At 40.5% G+C, this 25,603-nt stretch overlaps 2 protein-coding genes across 2 annotated transcripts in view; both read left to right on the top strand.

The window, feature by feature from the left end:
• Positions 1–1,508: 1,508 nt before the first annotated feature.
• LOC123519772 (transmembrane channel-like protein 4) lies at positions 1,509–12,316 on the top strand. Its single transcript, XM_045281277.1, is given in 8 exon segments — positions 1,509–1,672; positions 7,874–7,925; positions 8,298–8,396; positions 8,561–8,909; positions 9,270–9,278; positions 10,084–10,109; positions 10,320–10,899; positions 10,902–12,316. Coding segments are annotated over 8 exon segments (2,013 nt in total). The 3' UTR covers positions 11,636–12,316.
• A 3,011-nt stretch (positions 12,317–15,327) lies between these two features.
• The window catches only part of LOC123519771 (formin-2-like), a 136,453-nt gene continuing 126,177 nt past the window's right edge, over positions 15,328–25,603 (top strand). The window contains exons 1-2 of the mRNA XM_045281276.1: positions 15,328–16,021; positions 19,185–20,463. Of these exons, the coding sequence (XP_045137211.1) occupies positions 20,166–20,463 (298 nt within the window). The 5' untranslated portion in view covers positions 15,328–16,021; positions 19,185–20,165. The remainder of the gene's footprint in view (positions 16,022–19,184; positions 20,464–25,603) is intronic.

Genomic DNA, 25,603 nt, shown 5'->3' with positions numbered 1-25,603 from the left:
TATATATATATATATATATATATATATATATATATATATATATATATATATATATATATATATATATATATATATATATATATATATATATATATATATATATATATATATATATATATATATATATATATATATATATATATATATATATATATATATATATATATATATATATATATATATATATATATATATATATATATATATATATATATATATATATATGGCAGTATAAATGCAGGAACGTATGTTCAACTTCAACGGGTCAGTTCACTTCTAGCCATTAATGTGTAAACAAGTCGATCATCATCAGTCATTCCTATCTGCATTCATCAAGCATGGCATCCACAGGTTGTAAGCATCCGGCTGACGCATTTTGCTACGTCTGTGGCGAGTTTATCAAAACTAGAGCTAAAAAGTACTCTCTGGAAAGATCACTGAAAATGCGCGAGGCCTACAATGCATATTTCGGAATGCCTGTCGAGATCAGGACAAACCTTGGGCACCTCATTTCACACACACACACACACACACACACACACACACACACACACACACATATATATATATATATATATATATATATATATATATATATATATATATATATATATATATATATATATATATATATATATATATATATATATATATATATATATATATATATATATATATATATATATATATATATATATATATATATATATATATATATATATATATATATATATATATATATATATATATATATATATATATATATATATATATATATATATATATATATATATATATATATATATATATATATATATATATATATATATACAGTATATACTTCTTTATTTTAACATATCCTATTACGCTGAGTTGAATGTATCTGTATTTTTATACTCATGTTTTCATTCTGCTTTTTACAGGTTGGTACAGAAGGGAAAACAGAGCTATGAGATTTGCAATCCCCCGAATTTGGAGGGAACCAACTGATCACAATTGCTTTTTTTTTGTATGGTAGACCCTTCCAAACGTCGAGCAGGCAAAAATGCGCCTGCTATCATATATCAAGACCTGTCATCCATTGCGCCAGTGCCACACTGCTCTGAGCTCCCTATACCCACTCCTTCTAAGAGAGAGCAGCAGTCTTTACAAAAGGAAAGTAGTTCAGAAGAACATGAGTTCAGAGACGCAACTGATGAGAGAAATCCATACTACCCCAGCCAAGAAGACATCAATGACCTGATCAGAGATCTTGGCCTCATGAAGTCAAATGGCGAGCTTTTAACGTCGAGACTCAAGCAGTGGAATTTGCGCAATGAGAGTGTGCACATATCAGGTCAGAGAAAGCGTCACCAGCATTTTTCACTCGTCAAGATGAACTTTGCTTTTGCCTCAACGTGACCGGTCTGTTTGAGGCAATTGGAATTACCCTTAACCCCAAAGAGTGGCGGCTCTTTATCGTTAGCTCGTGCAGAAGCCTCAAAGCAGTGCTGCTTCATAACGGGAATATGTACCCATCTCTCCCCCTCGCCCACTCTGTCCAGCTCAAAGAGGAATACAAGAGTGTCAAGATGTTGTTAGATGCCTTGAAATATGAAGAGTACCGCTGGAAGGTTATAGGAGACTTCAAAATGGTGGCTTTCCTGATGGGTCTCCAAAGCGGCTTTACCAAGTATCCTTGTTATCTTTGCCTTTGGGACAGAAGAACTACTCATTTCTAATGTGTCTGTTGTATCACTGGTGTAATTCTAGAATAAATAAATGCTATTATTGCATTATATGTCGTTTTGTATCTACTTTGTTCAAGTCAAACTTCAAATTTGCCACTTTGTCCCTATGAGAATGGGTAAATTTAAAAAATGTCATTATCCTGGACACAAAAGCAAAATTAGAAATGAATATAAGTATTTTTTCATGTTTTCTAGACATAAGCAAATAAGAAATAACAGTTTCAACTCAAGGACAAAAGCTTTATTACACGGTGATTCAGTGTGGAAGAGGGAGACAGATGAGTGTCATTGAAGAAGAGGGATAGTTGTTTGGAAGGTTGTGTCAAGTTGATAGATGGAGGAATTGAGTTTTTGAGGCATTGAATACAACTAAGTTTTCTCTGCTCCAATCAGAAATCTTAGAGAGATCAGAAGTCAGGCGTTCTGTGGCATCCCTGCCTGATCTGTTGACTTCCTGAAGAGTTGGTCGTCTCTGAAAGGACGTGGAAAGATGTAGGGTGGTATCATTAGCGTAGGAGTGGATAGGGCAAGAAGTTTGGTTAAGAGTGGGTGACAGGACAGAACCCTGAGGAACACCACTGTTAATAGATTTAAGAGAAGAACAGTGGCCGTCTACCAGGGCTACAAGAGAACGGTCGGAAAGGAAACTTAAGATCAATTTGCAGAGAGAAGGGTAGAAACCGCAGGAGGGCAGTTTTGAAATAAAAGCTTTGTGCCAGACTCTATCAAAAGTTTTTTGATATGTCTAACGCGACAGCAAAAGTTTCACCCAAATCTCTAAAAAAGAATGACCAAGACTCAGAAAGGAACGCCAGAAGATCACCAGTAGAGCAGCCTTGACGGAAGCCATACTGGCGACCAGATAGAAGATTGTGAAGTGAAAGATGTTTAAATATCTTCCTGTGAAGGATACACTATAATGCGGCGGAAAGTGAGAGAAAGAGAGAAAAAAAAGAATCTTAATTAAAAATCAAAATAAGGAAATTACGATGAATAAAGGAAAGATTATGCAAGAACCTTTAAATTTATTTTGACAAAATGGTAGCGGTAGCTGTGATCAAGGCACTGGGTTATAGAATTAGAAGAAATTACCACTGAACAAATTCACACACTTTACAATAAATAACTGGAATGGTATTAAATTATCTTTATCTCTCCACAATCACGTTTGTCCTTTTCAGTCCAGTTCACCGGAGAGAGGATATTTCACTCACAAGAAAATACATACATAAAGAAAAATATTACAACAAAAATCACTCCACAGCGTAGTCAATGTTGACTCGTGGCGTCACGAGTTGCCGTAACTCCCCTCACATAATTATCCCACTTCACTCGCCTTTTAGGTGAAAGCAATAAAAAAAAAAAAAAAAAAAAACTGTTCTGGGAGATGTGTACCGAGGGGTTACATGATCCCGGCTCCTACTCACTAGACGGCAAAATCTGATTGGTTCACTAAGAATTTCCTATCCAATACAAAATATAGTACAAAATTCTAATCTGTCATAGCTAATGCACAAAAAGAGAAAAATTTAAAGGTATGATGTACAACAGTTAGTCTATTACAGAAATATTTTAGCCTGAACGAAATACTGAATGCTGATTGGTTGAAACAAAGTACACGTATATGAACCTACGACTCTAACTATGCTATAATGACACTATCTCACCAAGTTCGAAAATATTAAGAGAAAATTAATAATTTGGTGGCTATTTCTGTACCATTTAACTCTGGCTTCTCTTTTACAATAAATAAAGATTCCGCTATCCTAAGGTCTGAGTTACAATATGCCCTATACTTTATGTTGAAGTCTTGATCAGTAAATGCATGATTACATATTAATGCGTGTTCTCTTATATTTGAGAAACTAGGCTCAGTGATACGAGCATTTGTTCTGTACGATACTCCCAAGTGCTCAGAAATTCGAATTTTAAGGTTCCGACAGGTGGAACCAATATACCGTGACATACAGTCCGGACATCTAAAACAATATACAATTTTTGAGCACAAAGGAGTAGGAATAGCATCTTTAAATTTAAATAGAGAACCTATGGTATTTTTATTAACAAAAATAAATCTAAAATCAACACTCGGAACATGTTTCTTGAGTAAATGAGACATTGTATTGCGCAAATGGTAACTAAATTGTCCTGAGAAGGGTAATGTAATGTATCTAACTTCTTTGGTTTTATCCTCCACAAAATTGTCAGTGACAAATTTATTTCTGATAAACTTCTTAATTTGTTTCTCTATTAGGTCTTTGGGATAACCATTAATATGAAAGTAATGTCTTAGTCTTTCAAGTTCATTATGGAACAAGGGTCAAGTACTACAAATATTGTATGCTCTATGTAGCAACGTTTTGATGGAATTTATCTTGAAAAGGGAAGGGACAAATGACTCAAAATTCAAGCCCAAACCCGTATAAGTTTCCTTCCTGAGCACAGGAATATATATATATATATATATATATATATATATATATATATATATATATATATATATATATATATATATATATATATATATATATATATATATATATATTATATATATATATATATATATATATATATATATATATATATATATATATATATATATATATATATATATATATATTATTATTATTATTATTATATAAAGTGGATAAAGCAAGTTGTCTCAGAGATTACTATCTGTCTACTATTTAATCACTTTGGCAAATACCATTTGTATTGGATATACTGCTGAACGTCTTGATTGATCGTACGTACCCCTCCGAGTGTATCCATTCAAAACATAACTATAAATATAGATAGATGTCATCTGTGTACATATCTGATCTTATACAAAACATACTGTAGGCTTTCCCAGGCTTTTTAGGATATTCTGATCACTCGTTAGATGGTTTCAACTGCACTGTATAATGGCAAAATTAATAAAGCTCTGGGGTATGAAATATTCGGGCAAATTTTGTGTTGCCCCCCCAAGTGAGCCTCATTCCCTACGCTTATGAATTGCATCGTTCTGTAGGTGACACGTGAGTCTTCTTGACAGCGTGGTCCGTGTCATCCCGATGTATTTTTGAAGTCCACAATCCTCAATGGCGCAGGTGTGCTCGTAGATGACGTGGGTTTGCTGTATGTGTCGTGGCGCAGGTTTTGTTTGTAATTCACCACGGTCGTCTGCTGGTCACCCAACCAGTCTTCCCCATTGCGGTGCGAGCTCAGAGCTCATAGACCGATCTTCGGGTAGAACTGAGACCACAACACACACTTCACACACCGTGAAAGCGAGGCCACAACCCCACGAGTTACATCCCGTACCTATTTGCTGAACAGGGGCTACACATTAAGAGGCTTGCCCATTTGCCTCGCCGCTTCCCGGGATTCGAACCCGGAACCTCTCGATTGTGAGTCGAGCGTGCTAACTACTACACCGCGTTGTGTGTGTATAATTCACCACGGTCGTCTGCTGGTCACCCAGCCATCCTTCCCCATTACGGAGCGAGCTCAGAGCTCATAGTCCGTGATCTTCGGGTAGGACTGGGACCACAACACACTCCACACACCGGGAAAGCGAGGCCACAACTCCTCGAGTTACATCCCGTACCTATTTGCTGCTAGGTGAACAGGGGTACACATTAAGAGGCTTGCCCATTTGCCTCGCCGCACCCAGGATTCGAACCCGCGCCTTTTCGGTTGTGAGCCGAGCGTGCTGTGTGTGTGTGTGTAATTCACCTCGGTCGTCTACTGGTCACCCAGCCAGCCTTTCCCCATTACGGAGCAAGCTCAGAGCTCATAGACTGATCTTCGGTTAGGACTGAGACCACAACACACTCCACACACCGGGAAAGCGAGGCCACAACCCCTCGAGTTACATCCCGTACCTATTTACTGCTAGGTGAACAGGGGGCACACATTAAGAGACTTGCCCATTTGCCTCACCGCTCCTGGGACTCGAACCCGGCCCTCTCGATTGTGAGTCGAGCGTGCTAACCACTACACTACGTGGTGTGTGTGTGTTTCACTATTTGATCTGCTGCAGTCTTTAACGAGACAGCCAGACGTTACCCTACGGAACGAGCTCAGAGCTCATTATTTCCGATCTTCGGATAGGCCTGAGGCCAGGCACACACCACACACCGGGACAACAAGGTCACAACTCCTCGATTTACATCCCGTACCTACTCACTGCTAGGTGAACAGGGGCTACACGTGAAAGGAGACCCACCCAAATATCTCCATCCGGCCGGGAATCGAACCCCGGTCCTCTGGCTTGTGAAGCCAGCGCTCTAACCACTGAGCTACCGGCTGTGTGTGTGTGTGTGTGTGTGTGTGTGTGTGTGTGTGTGTGTGTGTGTGTGTGTGTGTTATGAGTAACTACGATGTTTTCATGCTTCTGTAGTAGATGGTTAGTTGAAGTTTCTTTGCTTTTGCCAATGACAACGCGACAGATCACCACAAACAACCCATGCAATCGCTCTCACACACACACACACACACACACATATATATATATATATATATATATATATATATATATATATATATATATATATATATATATATATATATATATATATATATATATATATATATATATATATATATATATATATATATATATATAGATAGAGAGAGAGAGAGAGAGATAGAGAGATATATGTGTGTATATATATATATATATATATATATATATATATATATATATATATATATATATATATATATATATATATATATATATATATATATATATATATATATATATATATATATATATATATATATATATATATATATATATATATATATATATATATATATATATATATATATATATATATATATATATATATATATATATATATATATATATATATATATATATATATATATAGGCGTGAGCAACTTCAGCATTGTTCAGTTTTGCTGAGTTTTCTCATTTGAGAAAGCTCAGCAAAACTGAACACGCTGAAGTTGCTCACGCCTTCAATATCGTCTGCAAACAAGAGAATCTACTCCTGGCTACACTAACATATATATATATATATATATATATATATATATATATATATATATATATATATATATATATATATATATATATATATATATATATATATATATGTGTGTGTGTGTATATATATATATATATATATATATATATATATATATATATATATATATATATATATATATATATATATATATATATATATATATATATATATATATATATATATATATATATATATATATATATATATATATATATATATATATATATATATATATATATATATATATATATATATATATATATATATATATATATATATATATATATATATATATATATATATATATATATATATATATATATATATATATATATATATATATATATATATATTCTCTTTATGGCTTTAGCATTCAACCACAATCGCTCAATTGCCTGAGTGTGTGCTCCTGTTGCTGGATCACATAATTTCGCTGGTTATTCGCTTTTGAATGATGGTAACCCATGGCATTTAGATTATTATAAGGAGGCCACTCATCTGAATCCACATTCCCTTTCAATAGTAGGGATTCGAGTGTTTCGATCACGCCGTTCCACCCAAAGTACTGACAGTCTGAGCCTTGTTTGAGACCAAAAAACCCAAGGTTCGTCAATCCTACACCCATAGTTTCTGTTGTTTACTTGTTCTGCATCACTGTGTTCGGAGGGAGGATTGTTGCTTCCATTCAGAATCCTTCCTCGGTTGTACTACCGTCGACCAGCAAATCTTGTCGCGTCAATTTGAAAGAGGGTATCGTTTGTTGCAACCATCTTCCCTTTCCGTTCATGAGAAACAATGGCTGCACTCCCCTCACCTGACCTGATGGCCACGTGAAGAGAAGGGCACGGTAGACCTCCTAGGTAGACGACATATTGAGTTAGACCTCACGTTATAGTAGCACCTGCTTAAGAATAGTACACTCTCCTAATGGTTTTTCGCCCATACCATGGTGGGGATCGCACTGTGGTGGTATCAGTCCGTGCGTGGTGCCCTCAAGGGCATGATCTTGTTGTGTTGTGTTGTGGCACGGACCAGGCAAGGTGCATCAGGGGGGAGCAGGTGGCGTAGACCCGGATGACGTAGCAGGCCCCTCCCCAGTTTCTCCAAGGCCTCTCGGTGTCTGGCAGACAGCTTTGGCAGACTCAGGGTGGTCAGGGCGTCGTCGTCGTCGTGTGTGTGTGTGTGTGTGTGTGTGTGTGTGTGTGTGTGTGTGTGTGTGTGTGTGTGTGTGTGTGTGTGTGTGTGTGTGTGTGTGTGTGTGTGTGTTTGCATTTTATGTTATGGCGTGGCCTATAGCGCCTGTAGGCAAACTTGAAGAGTATATGTGAGAAGCGCTGTTAAGCTTCCGCCTATTAGTGGCACAGGTAATTTTATTTATAGTGGTACCCAAATTAGGGCCCATATCACCTTTCATGTGCATCTTTGGTGTAACCACCTAGAAACTGGGTATCATGGTGACATGTAGGTATTTTAATGACATAGCTTCAAAGCGGTATGTTTTCTGTACTCTACATATTTACAGGAGACAAATGAGGCAAGACGGTGCAAGCCGTTGCGTGAACTGCACCAGAGGATGATAATTATGAGAAATAGGATAACCAGGAAAATGATGTCAATGCAGGTATGTAGTAAATCTCTCTCTCTCTCTCTCTCTCTCTCTCTCTCTCTCTCTCTCTCTCTCTCTCTCTCTCTCTCTCTCTCTCTCTCTGTGTGTGTGTGTGTGTGTGTGTGTGTTACGTGTTTATCATGAAACAACAAATCTGTAACACTATCCTTACCTTTCAGTTCGGCAATGTTCTAACACGCAAGATCAATGGTCGGTTTGGGGCGAGCGGCGTGGCGGTCTTCAACTTCATTGGGGATCTTTTGGTTCTTAACTTTGTCATCGGCGTGCTCATGTTGTGCACATTTGGATTACCTTTCGTCACGGAAGTCATTCTAAAAGACAAGTACAGTGATTTAGTGATGGCCGGCTGGAAGGCACGTACTCCTAATGCTTCTGACTACAGGTCTCCCTCTAACTCCTTCGCCCCTCTCCCTTCTAGTCCTACCGACAAGAGGTTCTGCTTCTACTTTGAACCCACCTTCGACAACAACATGGTAATATCTGGTCTAGATAAGTCACCAACCTTCTGCACAATTAATTGAATTTGATTTACGATATTCAAACAGACGTGTTTATATCCGTGTGTTGAGAGGTGGAGAGAGTTTCCCTCTGGGTAAGTTGCGTTTCAAGCGAAGTGCAGGGCTGCTGCGTTGTCCTGAATTACGCTCATGAGAAAAAAATCGAAAACCTTCCAGGTATCATGGACTTTTTTCTAGCTTATTTAGTTTCTAATTATCAACTACTTTTATTCCTCACCTTTGTAAAGTGCCCACATCATTCGTGTTTGTGGCAATCATACTAGGAAGTACCTACGGTGCTACATACTTACAGAAACACACATATCTACTGTAGTACATCACATAGTATGACAATTGTGTTTTCTCTTAGTACTCGAAAGTATATTTGCCACAAAGGACATAAATACTATTATTTAAAACCTACAACATGCACAAAGAGTGAAGTTTCCAGTTTCTTTTATTAGTAAAGAACAGACAGATGATGTCCATTACAGAAAATGAAGATAGTCGAGTGTTAATGAAGAAGAGGAGGTAGTTATTTGAAGGTTATGTCGAGTTAATATATCAAGGAATTGAATTCTTAGGATATTGAACAATACTATATTTCCTTGGCCTTATCAGAAGTTTAGAGGGATCAGAAATCGGAAGTTCTGTGGTTTCCTTGCGTGAATTTCTTAATGACTGGACGTCTAAGCAATGGTGTGAAAAAAGTGCAGGTTGATATCATCAACGTAGATCATTGATGAAATTAGAAAAAATGTGGATGAAAGGACAGAACTCTAAGGAACAACAATGTTGATAGAATTAGAACAGTGGCCGTTTAATACAGTAGCAATAGAACTGTCAAAAAGAAAACATAAAGTTACAGAGAAAAGATGGAACCCGTAGGAAAGTAATTAAAAAAAAAAAAAACTCTGTGCCAGACTTCATAAAAAGAATAAAAACTTTGATATTTAAAGCCAAAGCTAACGTTTCGCTAAGGAAAGCCCAGATCTCCAATACAGCGGTCAAGACGGAACGCAAACTGCCGATGAGATATAAGGTTGTGAAGTGATAGATGTTTATGAAAAAAAAAATTCTTCTCTTTAAGGACAAACTAAGAACTTTAAAAAACCGGAAAATTTGGAAGATTAGAGCCGTCACTAGTTTTAGGAACAGGCTGAATGTAGGCAAATTTTCAGCAGGAGGGAAGGTTCCATGTGTCACTGTTGTAAGCAGTAACTAATGTATTGTACAGTCCTATTAGGTACCGACAATGCGTGGAACAAAACTACCTTTGTGTGTGTGTGTGTGTGTGTGTGTGTGTGTGTGTGTGTGTGTGTGTGTGTGTGCGCACGCGCCCACACACACACACACTCACACACACACGCACACAAAACAATTTTTGAAACTGTACCTTGTTTTTGTATTTTATGTACAGGTACAGAAGTGCTCCGTAATCTACTTCAGCAAGCACAACCAAGACAGCTTTTCTACTCCTCCCCTCGTGTCACAAGTACTGCTGGGCAAGGGATTTGTGGAGTACTCGCCACTCTTCCTGGGATGCTACCCTGCCACCTTGCACAACTCTTGGTACCCATGGGCGTCTGTTCACTTGACAGCTGTGGGATCCGTGTTCGCTGTGTCATTAGTGACCGTATTGACACGAGTGGGTCAGTGGCTTCGCTACAATGCCTTTGTTTCGGGGGGCCTCACTTTTTCGAAGATGGTCTTCTGCGGGTATGATTTCTCTCTTACAGACAAACACTTCATAACAACAAAGCAAAGAATTCTGAGAACTGAAATTCGTGCTGCTCTTGACGAAGATGAATTTCAACGAGGTAAAAATTGCAAGACTCCTTCCGAAATGGCAAGGCTGCACATCAAGAGAATCGTGGTAAACTGTGTGATCTGTCTGGTGGTGGCAGCAGGATGCTTGGTAATCGTATTGGTCGCCAAACACAGTGTGGCACTGATAGAAAGCATAAACTTAAATGACCCTCGGCTGGAAGATATGGCACAGTTTTTCTCAGCTTCTTGGACACCCTGACTGTGTGGTTGCTGGGGCTAGTGCTGCCGCCACTGCTGTCCTCGCTGGGCTCAATAGAGGAATACAGTAGTCGAGTTACGTTGTTGCTCTTCATCCTCCGCAATGCCACGTTTCGTTTCATCTCTATCGGTACGCTCGTGGTATCCCAGCTGAGCATGAGTGGGCACAACTCTTCATGTCGCAGCGACACGCCATGCTGGGAAACGGCGCTTGGTCAAAAGCTGTACGCTCAAGTGGTGTGGGACTTCCTGATGAGGATAGTGAGGATGTTACTGCTGCTTGTCTATAGGATTCTGACGATCCCATGCGCTCTATGCAATGACACATATCTGCCAACATTCGATGTATCAGAGAAGGTGCTGGACGTGCTATCGTTGCAGACGCTATGCTGGTTGAGCGTGCCCGTGGCGCCGCTAGTACCGGTGCTGGTGTTTGCATCTCTGCTGGTGATGTGGCTATTAGAGATGGCGGCGGCACTGCTAGCCTCCCGACCTGCTACACATGTCATCCAAGTGTCCCGCTCTTCCGCCATGTTCATGGTGGTGTTAACGGTAGCCTGGGTCGCTGGTGCTGCCCACGCTATTGCTGTGTTGGTTTTCTTGCGGCCTTCCCTTGGCTGCGGACCTTTCCGAGGACTCGAAGGTGCCTGTGATGCCTTCACGTACTCCTTGTGTGTGATGGATGGGGTCTGGACGTGGCTCAGGTAAGATAAAATTACAGTTGTCATCAAGGCTTTAAAAATAACAATACCTAAATAAAGAAAAAGGATAGCTCCCAGCATGTTGTACAGCAATGATACTAACCATCAATAGTTCGTTTCAGCGTCATTGATGTCACAATATTTTCCATGCCCCAGGACGATACTTCTCAGTCTAGCTGACCCGACGGTACTGTGGACCACTGTCGCTTTCATGATGTTACCTGCCACTTATTACCTGGTGCTGCTGCACTGCCGCCAGGACACCATCGAGGCACTGGGGAGGCGCTTGAAGGATGTCTCTGTCAATAAGCAATTTCTGATGAAAACGCAAAGACGGATTAACTTAACAAAAGGGTCACTCCCAGTGCAAAAGGACACCACCACCACCATCAACAAGAGTAACAGCATAAGCAACAACAGCAGCACCAGCACCAGCAACAGCAACAACAACAAAAACAACAACAACAACAACAACAACAACAACAACAACAACAACAACAACAACAACAACAACAACTAACAGTAGCATCATCAACAACAATAACAAAGACAATCACAACAGTGATTAGACCAACAGTAGAAATGACAATAGCAATAATGTTTACTGAAACTAGGCTATGACGCTGCATCCTGCACAATAATGTATACCATTGCAGTGATCGGTATGTTTGGTCTGTTCAGACTTAGGCAGGACAGGACGGGGGTTTGGATGGTGGGTGGGACGGGTTGGGCAGGGATGGCAGGTGCTAGAGCTGGGACGGGAGTGTGACGCAGCGAACAAGACACGGATCAGTTGGGCGCCGCGATGACTAGTATAGCCGCGCCCTAGCCTCGCTGCACACACACACACACACACACACACACACACACACACTTTAAAGATATTTTTTGTATTTACGATAATATAAAACGTGCAAACTCGTGCTGACCTATTGAGAAGGGATGCACGTCATTCATAAGAAGGGTAAATAGTTGTGACGATGATGATGCTGTTACTACTACTACTACTACTACTACTACTACTACTACTACTACTAATAATAATAATAATAATAATAATAATAATAATAATAATAATTATAATAATAATAATTAATAATAATAATAATAATAATAATAATAATAATAATAATAATAATAATAATAGTAACAATAATGATAATAATAGTAATAACAATAACAATAATAGTGACAACTTGTAATCAACCTACAAACATAGAAAATAAAGTGAGTGAGTGAGTGTGTGTGTGTGTGTGTGTGTGTGTGTGTGTGTGTGTGTGTGTGTGTGTGTGTGTGTGTGTGAATAGAATATAATAGAATATTTATTATTATGTTCAGACTTCACAAGTAAAGTATGGAGCACAGCTTCGTAGTAAACAAACAGTAACAAGAATAATAATAAGAATAACCATAAAGATAATGAAGGACATACAATGTTTCTAAACAGAAAATAACAAAGCGAGATAAAATAACATCAATAATCCACCATACTCATTATTTACCTAAAGTTACTCATTACTAACCTTGTAAACACAGATAACTTTGTGAGAATATTTACATTTGTATTTTGCAACAACTCAGCAGACTCAAATATTGTTGGTCTGACTGTGTAATAACTTGGTACATACATATCTCTCCACCTTACAAAATCTTCATTTGAACATTTAAGTAACACATGAAATTTGTCTGCTATTGCATTTTCATTGCACATATTACATATCTGCTCTTCTCTGTTTACACCTGTGTATCTACCAACATTTACTGGTAATCTATTATTGCATGTTCTAAATATAGTTAACAATATACGATTTTTTTTTTTTTTGTGTGTGTGTGTGTGTGTGTGTGTGTGTGTGTGTGTAACTTCGGACATAATATTGTATCTGTTAATGGTCAAAAGCTCCTCCTATGGGTACTTATTAATGTATAGTCGTACTCTTTATTTCACATCTCAAACACAAGTACTTTACCAGTAATTACATGTGACTAAAAGTAAGATATTGTTTAGTCTTAAATAGACTCTCTCTCTCTCTCTCTCTCTCTCTCTCTCTCTCTCTCTCTAATATCAAGGATGTGAAGGTATGAAATGAAACGAATCAGCTTCGAAACATGTGAACCAACAGGTGAGAGACGCGTGCGTGCTTTTGCATCAGTTTCTTCATTCCGCGCTTTTTTTTTTTTTTCCTAGCTTCTTCCTGCATTTGTCCCTTCCTCTTTCTTCCTTTTAATTTCTTAAGAGGTTTTAGAAACTTAGGTAATAAAGCCGTGAGCCGTTTGATTTTAGGTAGTGAAAAATAATGGTTAAATTGATCATGAACATACTATGTACACTATATGTATACACAATAAAAAATAAGATGTGAATCTTTATTGTTCATGATATTGATACCCAATTAATGTTCTTCTCGGAGGTGATGGTGATGGTAAGAAATCCAGCAATGGAGTTGTTACTGGATACAGGCTGGCTTCGTTCCCTTCTGATACGTCAGTCTTCCATTGCAGCCTGCATGAGGGTGTCTACATTTAATATTTATTCTCAGTCATTGTAAACAGTTCTTTTCCACTGAATTCCAACAAATTCAAGCTGATAATTATCATAATTATTCAAAACATTTAGTAATTAGTAACTATATTAATGACACATTGTTAACGTATTCAGATTAGATTAGAGCAGGTGTGGGCAAACTTTTCAGTGCTAGTGCACATAAAAAAAATCACAATCGTACGGGACTGCATACTATATTAACCCAAAATCATTAAAATTTAAAATACAAAATAAGAAGCTTCTAAAGAAAAAGCCACTCTCACACACGTGCACATTTGCGGGAAGAAAATTAACTGCTCACAATACTATTTGGCGTTGTTTATTCACTTGCTCTTTCAAATTTACTAACATTTGTCGGGCCGCATGAATTCCTTTGACGGGCCGTAGTTTGCCCACATCTGGATTAGAGTGAAAATCATTACCATAAGAACATGACTAGTAAATTTCGATAATCGACCGGAATTCAGCCAAGGCAAGTTACGCCCACTCATCTGCATTCAGGTGGTTGGGCCTGAGGGAAGAAGGAAGCTAGTAAAAAGTCGGCCTCCACTTGTTCCATGTCCCAGCAACTTCAAGTGTGACCTCCTCGAACACTAATCTTCAACTCAAATAGGACGGAGCGTGATAAGAGAAGATGAAATAACTTTCCTTCCTGTCACACTACTTTGTTAACAGATTGCGTTTTCAGGGCGCGCCGAGCTGAACACAGATCCAGCTAGGAGTGGTTCACCCACGCTAATGCCCTGTTTGGCAACTCAGTGTGACCACTTCACTTCTTTTCCACAAATTTTCGGATATATCTATTGAGATGCGACATTTCATAGGTAATTATTTTTCATTGGCGGTGAGAAAAAAGAACGAATTGTGGGTAAATTTGATTTTTTTCAACGAAAAGATGATTTTTTTTTTAACGCCACAAAATTACATCAATTACGGTGTGGATGAAATGTAGGTCAACAAAATTTACAAACAACAGTGCTCTGCAACAAGGTACGTATTACATTTCTCTTCCTGTCTTCTGTGATTAATGAGGAAAGAGGAAGCAAAATAATGCGTGACGAATATCATAATGCCTCTGCAGTGTGCAAGTGAAGGTGCAGTAGTGAGCGATAAGTTGTGGAGTGGGGGCGGCGGGAGGCGTGAGCGGCCAGCAGTCAGTCAGTCCGACTCAGTCGTCCTCTTCTCGTCGCCCAGTCAAGAAACGTTGTAGACAGTGGCATTGGCTCTACGCGGCACGATCACGATAAAAAGTGACCATCGCGTTCATCACTGCTCTAGAAAAGAAAAGATTAGATCGCAGCATATTGTGGCGGCAGAGAACGCGATTTGTTCTGTGTTTTGTATGTTGTGTTGAGAAGGTGCTCTGAAAGCTTATACAGATTGCGATGTTCCGTGTTGCTGCTCGGAGCATCGGTGGCTGGAGCGTTGGGCAAGGACATGAGGCACCGGGAAATGGTGCTGAGTGATCCCAGTGAAGCAAAGAAATGTGAAATAAGTGTTGTAAAAATCTTATATTAATGTGCCAATGTGTATTTCTTTTTAACAAATATAACAGCGTGATAAGAGAAGATGAAATAACGATGGGAGTATTTGTGGAACAAGAAAAAAGAAAAGAACCAATAGGAAATGAAGGTTGAAATTACATAAAGTGCCATCGAGGCGTTTCTGCAGCTTAGTCATCAAAATCCTGAAGGTGCCGCGTCACTAATACTCTATCCCGAGATTCCTCCTTTTTCCCTCAGCCAGCAAGATGGAAGTGACAGCCGTGGACAAGAAGAAATACGAACAATATATTCAGGGCACCATCCAGAAGTACAAGGCAGCCAAGCAAGACTTGGAGATCAAGTTTCGGTACGTGTGTCTAGTGTGGTCTGCCTGTGGGAGGATGAGGTGTGCAATAGGCAACGACGCACCGTGTGTACACCATTGGAGCTTATACCTATCTTTTGCCCTTAACATTACTATTATTATGATTAGCATCCTGACTATATTATTATTATTATTATTATTATTATTATTATTATTATTATTATTATTTCTCTTGTCTTGTTTACGTGTTTGTTGCAGCGCGTGTGTGGATTAGTTAGATGAACAGATTACTGCTTGTGTTAACATCAGACTGTTGTTGGAGTTGCAATGCTGAAGGTGCATAGGTGTGTGTGTGTGTGTGTGTGTGTGTGTGTGTGTGTGTGTGTGTGTAAATAAAGTACGTACGTACATTAGTGATAGTAGCGATGTCAGCAGCAACAGCAGTATGAGTAGTCATAACCTTCATAAACTTAAGTACGAGTTGCTCTCCAACTCAGAACATAAACTGCCTGCAAGCAAGAACTGTGAGTGTAGTTCAGGTCAGCAGCAGTGTGAGTGCACAGATCAGAGAAGTAATGGTGTTGAGAGCTTGAAGTCGAAGAACGTAGGATACTAGAGACATATTTGGAGGGTCGACAGAACTTACCCACCAGCGCGATTCTACTGAACACTTTTTACCGTTACTTTCGTCCCCGACCACTTGTCAGGGAGAGGTAAAATTTCATCTCAGTTTCGATGTTTGGCTTAGTAAAGATAAACTAAAACTTGCAGACGAAGCAGCACTCGCGGAATACGTAGTTACACAGTATGTGTTTGTAAATGTCAAAGAAATTTATTTCATTGGACAAATTATAATTAATACAATTATGTTTGCTGAATGGATGGGGAAGGTTTAACCTCTTTACTTTTGCAACAGGATTGTAAACTGATATTTTTAATTATACAATGCAATTTATTATCTGTTCTAATTGCACTGTCATTTCATCAGAGTCATATTAGATCGGTGCCTACGTAGCTACTTACTTAGACTGGGTATTTATGGTTTGTTGCTGGGACTGAATCACACAACTATCAGTGTGTTTCCCATCATGCGGGTTACGTTGATGCCAAGTCAGGCTGCGTTGACGCCCCACACAGATAAGGAATAGATAAGATTGATAGCACTTCCTCGTTTGTCAAGGTGTGGCAATAACCTTACTTGTTTCACGCCTTGTGATCGAAAAGTAAAGACACACACACACACACACACACACACACACACACACACACACACACACACACACACACACACACACACACACACACACACACACACACATGATGTTCTTACGTGCTATTTACCAGGCTAAGGTTCGAGTATATACTCATTGTGACAGTTTAATGTTCTGCATCTTCAGTGGGAAGAATATCCATGAAAACCTAACTAATCTGTGACCTACGTGATGAGAGAACAAAGCGTTTAAGAATGCGGACCAGCACATTATCCAGAAGACAGATGTAGCACACGCACACGCACACGTAGACACGCACGCACACACATATAAGCATACCATTCTTATAAGAATGGTTGCTTTTCCCTACATTGTTATCGACAATATCGTGGCGCAAGGACAAGTGAAGGCTGAATAGAGAACGATAGGAATGACGAGGTAGTAGTGGAACGCATTATTATTAAGCAGTACGAAGTAAATGTTTGGCATGAGGAAATCAAGTGATGGAAGGAGGGAAAGATGAGATGTAAGGATGACGTGTGACAGACGACTAACTCAGGAATTGTTACGTTTTCACTGCTAGCTGTCTTTTGTCAACTTTCAAAGCTCTTAAAAAAATGATAATCAAATAAATTAGTAAAAGATAAAAAAAATCCTTGCATTGTTTATCAGAAAGTAATTTGTTTTTAGGCTACAAATTTTTCAGAACACTAGAAGAGAAGCTTGTCATGTTACTCAGAAAACAGACTAAAACTAATTTATATTTTTTCAGGCTACCAAAATTTTTCAAAGGAATAATACAGAAATAAGAGCTTAATGGAGGTTTAAGTGAATATATGAGATATAGTTTATTAGTGAAAAGGTTAAAGAAAGTACAACCACTGTTCTGCTTTCACAGCCACTAATAGAAAGGATGGAAGAAAAAGGCACTGCTCACTAGGAAGTCTTGGGAGTGGTGTACAGTGGTGCTACACTATCGTACATCGCTGGGAGAAATGATGCTTGTGTAAATTGTGATGTTTTGTATCGAACTGACTGTATTGGATCAGTATCGAGGAGTTCTTATGGGAGAAAGAAAAGTTTCGTACCCAGAGCATGACGATTATCCACCCCGTGCTCTTCCCTCGCGGCATGACGACACACTTCATCTACTGCTTATAACTTGTTCCTAGTTTTGTATTATAATCAGTAAATGTAGAATGCTGCACTAATAAAGGTATGACGCTGGTATAATTTCTATAACAGTGCTGTTATTTTGCGTTGTCAGCTGGTGGATTAATAGTTAGGCAGTCCACAACACGTACAGTATCAGTTTCTCCCTATGCAAGCTTCATTCACAGAGGTTCGCACACGTCATTCAGAGAGATTCGCACAGTTTCGGAAAGTCCTAATCCGTAAGAGGCTGATTTAACGGAAAGGAAGCCGCAAATCAAAGTCCTGTGAAGTCTATTTGTATGATCGAGTATCATATTTTGTTTGGCAAACATACTACATCTGGTGCTTCTTGGATATCGCTTCATACACTGTCCAGAAAGAACGTAGGTACATGAGAAGGAAGTGGTGCTGGTGGTCGTAATATGGTTAAAGTAGTAGCATGAATAGTAATAATAGTAGTAGTAATAGTAGTAGAAGTATAGTAGTATGAATAGTAATAGTAGCAGTAGTAGTAGTAGTAATGATAACAGCAGTAGTAGTAGTAGTAGTAGTAGTACAAGTACAAGAATTATTATTATTATTATTATTAGTAGTAGTAGAAGTAGTAGTAGTAGCAGCAGCATAATGATATAAATAGCAGCAGCAGTAATGGTTATAACTGTAGACAGCAATTTAACAAAGTGCACGCTCGCGCCTCTGTGTGTGTGTGTGTGTGTGTGTGTGTGTGTGTGTGTGTGTGTGTGTGTGTGTGTGTGTGTAGCCTATACTATGAGGCTGAACCCTCACAACAGCGGCCGAGGGTCGGCATAGAAGGGGGGTAATAACTGTTTCCACTGCAGCAATACTGTGCGCCGGCCCGGAACAGAGACTCCTGAACCGGGCAGCGCTGCCGCCTCACCCATGCTTCCCAGGGCCGCCAAGGTCGAGACTGCCTCGCCCTTGTTAACTCGAGCTGCGAAGGGCGAGTCTGCTTCCCCAGTGCCTCCCAGATCCTCCAAGGTAGCTGCCGAGAAGCCTCTGATTAGGAAAGCTCTAGCTGCCGAAGCGACGCCAGAAAACCCTAGCACACCAGGTCGTCCTAGTGGAAAAGGAAGTATCCCTATTAGAAGAGGATTAGGGACAAGGAGTGCCACAGCCGCAGTCATCAAAGCTCCATCCAGGGATAGGCAAGGTCACGATGCCTCAGCAAAGCCTCGCCTCCGCCGACAAGACACGGGGATTCCAAAACTTAAAATTCCTCCCTCCAGGAAGTCTGTGTCTCCTCGCAGCAGTCTTAGCAAGTCACCGTCGACACTGACCGGTGAAAGTGTTACCAGGTTGAGAAAAAGTCCAACGCCGACAAGCTCCACCAGACCCTCCTTCACTCAGCGTCCTGGCGGCCTCACCAGACACAACACCTCAGTCACGATTCGGAGCGTCCCCAGAACTAGTCCCATTCACAGGAGTGACGATGCCAGGGGAAGGTAGCCACCAGTGACACATCCACAGCAGTGCGGAGGACTGAAGCCAAGCCTCTTGAAGTTCGCCGACGAGAAAAAACCTTTATCCCGGAGGCACGGCCCAGGCTAGGTACCAGCTCACTCACTGGATCGGTATCCTCAGCCTCGCGTCTTCAAGGTCGTGTTTCAAGTACTAGAGCATTAACAGCTGATAAGAAGGGCACTTCAAGTTCAAAGACACGTGAGGAACTAGAGGGAGATGGAGATGATCACTCCTCGAAGGCCCCGCCGCCAAGCCGACAACCTCAAAGCCGTCTGGCGCGACTCATCCGCCGAAACACTGAAATCGTAGACACAAAAAGCGTCACGCGGCGGGGCAACATGGGCCTCAAGACAAGTGAAGGAAGGCTTGCTTCCCGCCGTGTGTCTCCGGTGAGTGACCAGACCTTAAAGCTTCGACCTGACAGCAAGATACGCGATGGTCGAGCCACTTCCTCCATACCCACCGCTCGCCGTACATCCGGTGAAGTCACCACCACCAGCAGTTCAGCCGCCAAACAGACGGATGGAGCCAAGCTACGGATGCGGTTACCCAAAATCATGCTGAGCCGCACTGACAGCAGGAGCAAGAAGCCGCAGCCAGAGAAGCCAGAGGTCGCCGAGAGGACCTCCAGAAAGAGTAATGAAGCATTGTGTGGCGTCAGTGTGCAGCGTAGCCTCCTGCATGGCGTCCCATCCTTTTACCCCGCCCCTCTTAAGCCTGCGTCCCCACCCCTGACCCCACACACTCCGGCGACGAAGACCTTGCAGCCCCGCCACAGTGCTCTGGTTGACCTGCTCTTCGAGTTGCTAGAAAGTGGCCGGCCATCCTGCATGTATATAATAATGCTTGACACACATCCTTACCTCCTCCCCCTCAACCCAATCTTCTTCATTTTCTCCTTTTCCCGCTTGCCATGACCAAGGCCGCCCCGCGGGGTCATGCGAGTTGCTAGTTAGGGTGAGCCCGCGGTGTGTTGATGGCGTGTTTCTGTCTCTTCATATTTTCTCTGCGGCTCCTTTCCCTTCCTCTGCACCACTCATGGGTCTCCCTCAATACGTCTTCCCCACTTCCTCCCTTCCCTCCTCCCTTCCTTCTTTTCTTTCTTCCCTCTTCCCTCTTTCTCCTCCTCCTTTTGCCATCATATTTTCGCCTCTTCCACGACCTTATTGAAGACCTCCATGTCACCCTATCTTCGACTCTAAATGACACTGATCTCCTCCTCCTCCTCCTCCTCCTCCTCCTCCTCCACTTCTTTCTCCTCCTCCTCCACTTCTTTCTCTCCATCTCATCTTTTTTTCTTCTGTGCATGATAAAATTGTACTGGCAAAGAGCACGAATCAGATACCCATGTGTGTGTGTGTGTGTGTGTGTGTGTGTGTGTGTGTGTGTGTGTGTGTGTGTGTGTGTGTGAGAGAGAGAGAGAGAGAGAGAGAGAGAGAGAGAGAGAGAGAGAGAGAGACCGTTCTGAGCTTGTAATCTAAGTCTGAATCTCTCTCTCTCTCTCTCTCTCTCTCTCTCTCTCTCTCTCTCTACCGCTGTGTTGTGTAGTGATGTGCTATATTTATGTTTGCTTTCCTCATGAGCTTATTCTTTTTTTTTCTTTCCTTTGCTTTTAAGTGCAGTAGAGTCAGTTCTTTTTTTTTTCTAGTTTTTTGATTACCATTGACTGAATATCCATTTTTTCATTAATTAATTAGGTATTTTTCATAGGCTTGATTTGTGTACCATGTTATTTTGTGGATGTGCTTTCTCTGTGTATCTTTTTTTTTCTTCTTTTTTTGATAAGTTAGACATTTTTTTCTTGTTTATGAATTGTTTGTTGGAATTTATCACGTTGTAATCCGTCATTCCCTTACAGGTGATGCAAAATTCTCTCTCTCTCTCTCTCTCTCTCTCTCTCTCTCTCTCTCTCTCTCTCTCTCTCTCTCTCTCTCTCTCTCTCTCTCTCTCTCTCTCTCTCTCTCTCTCTCTCTCTCTCTCTCTCTCTCTCTCTCTCTCTCTCTCTCTCTCTCTCTCTCTCTCTCTCTCTCTCTCTCTCTCTCTCTCTCTCTCTCTCTCTCTCTCTCTCTCTCTCTCTCTGTCTGTGTGTGTGTGTGTGTGTGTGTGTGTGTGTGTGTGTGTGTGTGTGTGTGTGTGTGTGTGTGTGTGTGTGTGTGTGCGCGCTTCCTTTCATCCTTATGCCCAACCCTCACCCTTCCTTCCTCTCTCCCTATTTGGTCGCTTCTCCTCCTCCTCCTCCTCCTAGTAAGACTTCAGGGTCTGTTGCTGTTTGGACCTCCTTTGTATTCCTTTCTGTTCTTCCTCTTCCTCTTCCTCTTCCTCTTCTTCTTCCTCCTCCTCCTCCTCCTCCTCCTCATCATCATCATCATCATCATCATCATCATCGTCATCATCATCATCATTATCCTCCTTCTCCTCTTTCCTTTTCCCCTTGTCGTCCTGTAATGTTGTTCCGTCATTCCTTCCTTTTATTTCCTTTTCGTTTCCCATATTTTGTTCTGTTGTTCACCTTGTTCTCTTCTTTTCCTCTTGTTTGCTGGATTCGTCGTCTTCTAGTTGTCATTCCTGTACCTTCCCTTTATTTACGTTTTACCGCTATCCATTTTTCTTTTTTTTTCTTTCTCCTTTTCTTCTGTGTTGTTGTTGTTGTTGTTGTTGTTGTTGTTGTTGTTGTTGTTGCAGTTGCTGTTGTTGTTTTTGTAGCTGTTGTTGTTTGTTTGTTATTTTGCTGTGTTTTCTTATTAGTCTTTAGTACTACTACTACTACTATAGCTTTAATCTCTTGCTTGTCTAAAGTTTTTAATCTATCCTGAATAGGAAGATTCTCAAACATCTGTCACTTCACAATCTTCTGTCTGATCGCCAGTATGGCTTCCGTCAAGGTCGCTCTACTGGTGATCTTCTGGCTTTCCTTACTGAGTCTTGGTCATCCTCTTTTAGAGATTTCGGTGAAACTTTTGCTGTTGCGTTAGACATATCAAAAGCTTTTGATAGAGTCTGGCTTAAAGCTTTGATTTCAAAACTGCCCTCCTACGGCTTCTATCCTTCTCTCTGCAACTTTATCTCAAGTTTCCTTTCCGACCGCTCTATTGCTGCTGTGGTAGACGGCTACTGTTCTTCTCCTAAACCTATTAATAGTGGTGTTCCTCAGGGTTCTGTCCTGTCACCCACTCTCTTTCTATTATTCATTAATGACCTTCTTAACCAAACTTCTTGCCCTATCCACTCCTACGCTGATGATACCACCCTACATCTTTCCACGTTCTTTCAGAGACGTCCAACCCTTCAGGAAATCAACAGATCACGCGGGGACGCCACGGAACGCCTGACTTCCGATCTTTCTAAGATTTCCGATTGGGGCAGAGAAAATCTAGTAGTTTTCAATGCCTCAAAACTCAATTCCTCCATCTATCAACTCGACACAACCTTCCAGACAACTATCCCTCTTCTTCAATGACACTCAACTGTCTCCCTCTTCCACAATGAATATCCTCGGTCTGTCCTTTGCTCATAATCTTAACTGGAAACTTCACATCTCATCTCTTGCTAAAACAGCTTCTATGAAGTTAGGTGTTCTGAGGCGTCTCCGACAGTTTTCTCGCCCCTCCAACTGCTTACTCTGTATAAGGGCCTTATCCGTCCCTGTATGGAGTACTCTTCGCATGTTTGGGGGTTCCAGTCACACAGCTTTGCTTGATAGGGTGGAATCGAAAGCTCTTCGTCTCATCAACTCCCTCCTCTGACTAACTGTCTTCAGTCTCTTTCTCACCGCCGAAATGTTGCATCCCTTTCTATATTTTATCGCTATTTTCATGGTAACTGTTCTACTGATCTTGCTAACTGCATGCCTCCCTCCTCCTGCGGCCACGCTGCACAAGGCTTTCTTCTTCCTCTCATCCCTATTCTGTCCAACTCTCTAATGCAAGAGTTAACCAGTACGCTCAATCATTCATCCCTTTCACTGGTAAACTCTGGAACTCCCTCCCTGCATCTGTATTTCCGAATTCCTACAACTTGTCTTCTTTTAAGAGGGAGGTATCGAGGCATTTGCTCCCCTAATTCTGGCTGACGGTTTTGGCACTTTTTGAAGTCTTTGGAGAGCCAGCGCTCAAGTGGGCCTTTTTCTAAATTTCTTTTTTTTTTTGCCCTTGGCTGGCCCTCTTCCCTACGTAAAAAAAACTACTACTACTACTACTACTACTACTACTACTACTACTACTACTACTACTACTACTACTACTACTACTACTACTACTACTACTACTACTACTACTACTGCTTCTACTACTGCTTCTACTACTACTACTACTACTACTACTACTACTACTACTACTACTACTACTACTACTACTACTACTACTACTACTACTACTACTACTACTACTACTACTACTACTACTACTACTACTACTACTCTCTCTCTCTCTCTCTCTCTCTCTCTCTCTCTCTCTCTCTCTCTCTCTCTCTCTCTCTCTCTCTCTCTCTCTCTCTCTCTCTCTCTCTCTCTCTCTCTCCAGTATGTAAAATGACTTGGCTCTAAATAAATAAATGTTTCTCTCTCTCTCTCTCTCTCTCTCTCTCTCTCTCTCTCTCTCTCTCTCTCTCTCTCTCTCTCTCTCTCTCTCTCTCTCTCTCTCTCTCTCTCTCTCTCTCTCTGTGCCAACCATCATAGGAAAACTTGCTATTTGCTGTCTGTGTGAATATTAATTAGAACATGACTTACTTGTGCCTGTAAGGAGACGGAAGAGTCAAGGGCAATAAGTTTCAGCAGCATCAGGTCTGGTGGGTGACGCTGCTCCTTTGGGGGACTAAGGTAACACAAGGAAAGCGTTACAGGAAGGGGAAAAATGTACCGTTCACTCTCCAATGATTGTTGTTAGTCTCTTTTGTTACTTGTATGTGTTGCTGTAATGCGATGCTCTTTTGTTTAGTTGGAAAGTTTTATGCTATAGTGGAGTCTTGGTTGATTGGTGTATAGCGTGGGATTTTCTTGTTGTGGATTTTATTACGTGTGGGAGAGGTGAGGGATTAATGGGATGAGACTTGGACCATATTGTGAAACATTACTTTTTCACATTCCGTCTAATTTGAAAAGGCTCCTGTTAATGTTTCACTTTTTTCAGGATGTTTCTATTGATTATGTCACAGATTAACAACGCTTTACGTCATTAAAAACAGGAACAATCTTGAAAACCCGACTAATCATCTCTGTGGTCTTTGAAAATATTCATAATGAGAGCAAATCGTTTCAGAATACGAACCTGCAAATCAAAGGTTCATGAAGAGTATGTTCCGAGGCACAGAACAGGACGTGTAGGATGGACGTGAAGCAAGAAACGATCTGTGCCGTGTTACCACCTCTAGCACAGTAATATTGCTACCAGATAGCCCACAACAGCACCGCCTATGAATGCTGCTCTCACTGATTAACTTTCGTATTCCAGTCTCGTTTTAAAACGTATTGTGGATTTACTATATCTCTCTTGCAAACCATTATTTTATTGCAGATCAGATTACTTTTTATTTGGATAAGCTGGTATCATATGGTTTTCAGTATAAAAAACCAACAACACGAGTTTGCCATGCTTTTTTAAATAGAGTATCTAATCAAGGAATGACAGCATCAATCAGTGGCGGTACTCGCGTGCCTTGTGGTGGCTGAGTGACTAATAGGGGTGACGATGGAGAGCGTTATGTGTAAGGAGACGTCACAACATGATCCTCGGAGAAACGGAAGCTGGTGTTGTGGGTGATGATCTGTGTTTTGGCAGCGGAA

Source organism: Portunus trituberculatus, chromosome 46 (assembly GCF_017591435.1).
Source record: "Portunus trituberculatus isolate SZX2019 chromosome 46, ASM1759143v1, whole genome shotgun sequence".
Taxonomy (NCBI): Eukaryota; Metazoa; Arthropoda; class Malacostraca; order Decapoda; family Portunidae; genus Portunus; species Portunus trituberculatus.
Note: the sequence above shows the minus strand (reverse complement) of the source record. Positions and strands in the feature narration are given on the sequence as shown.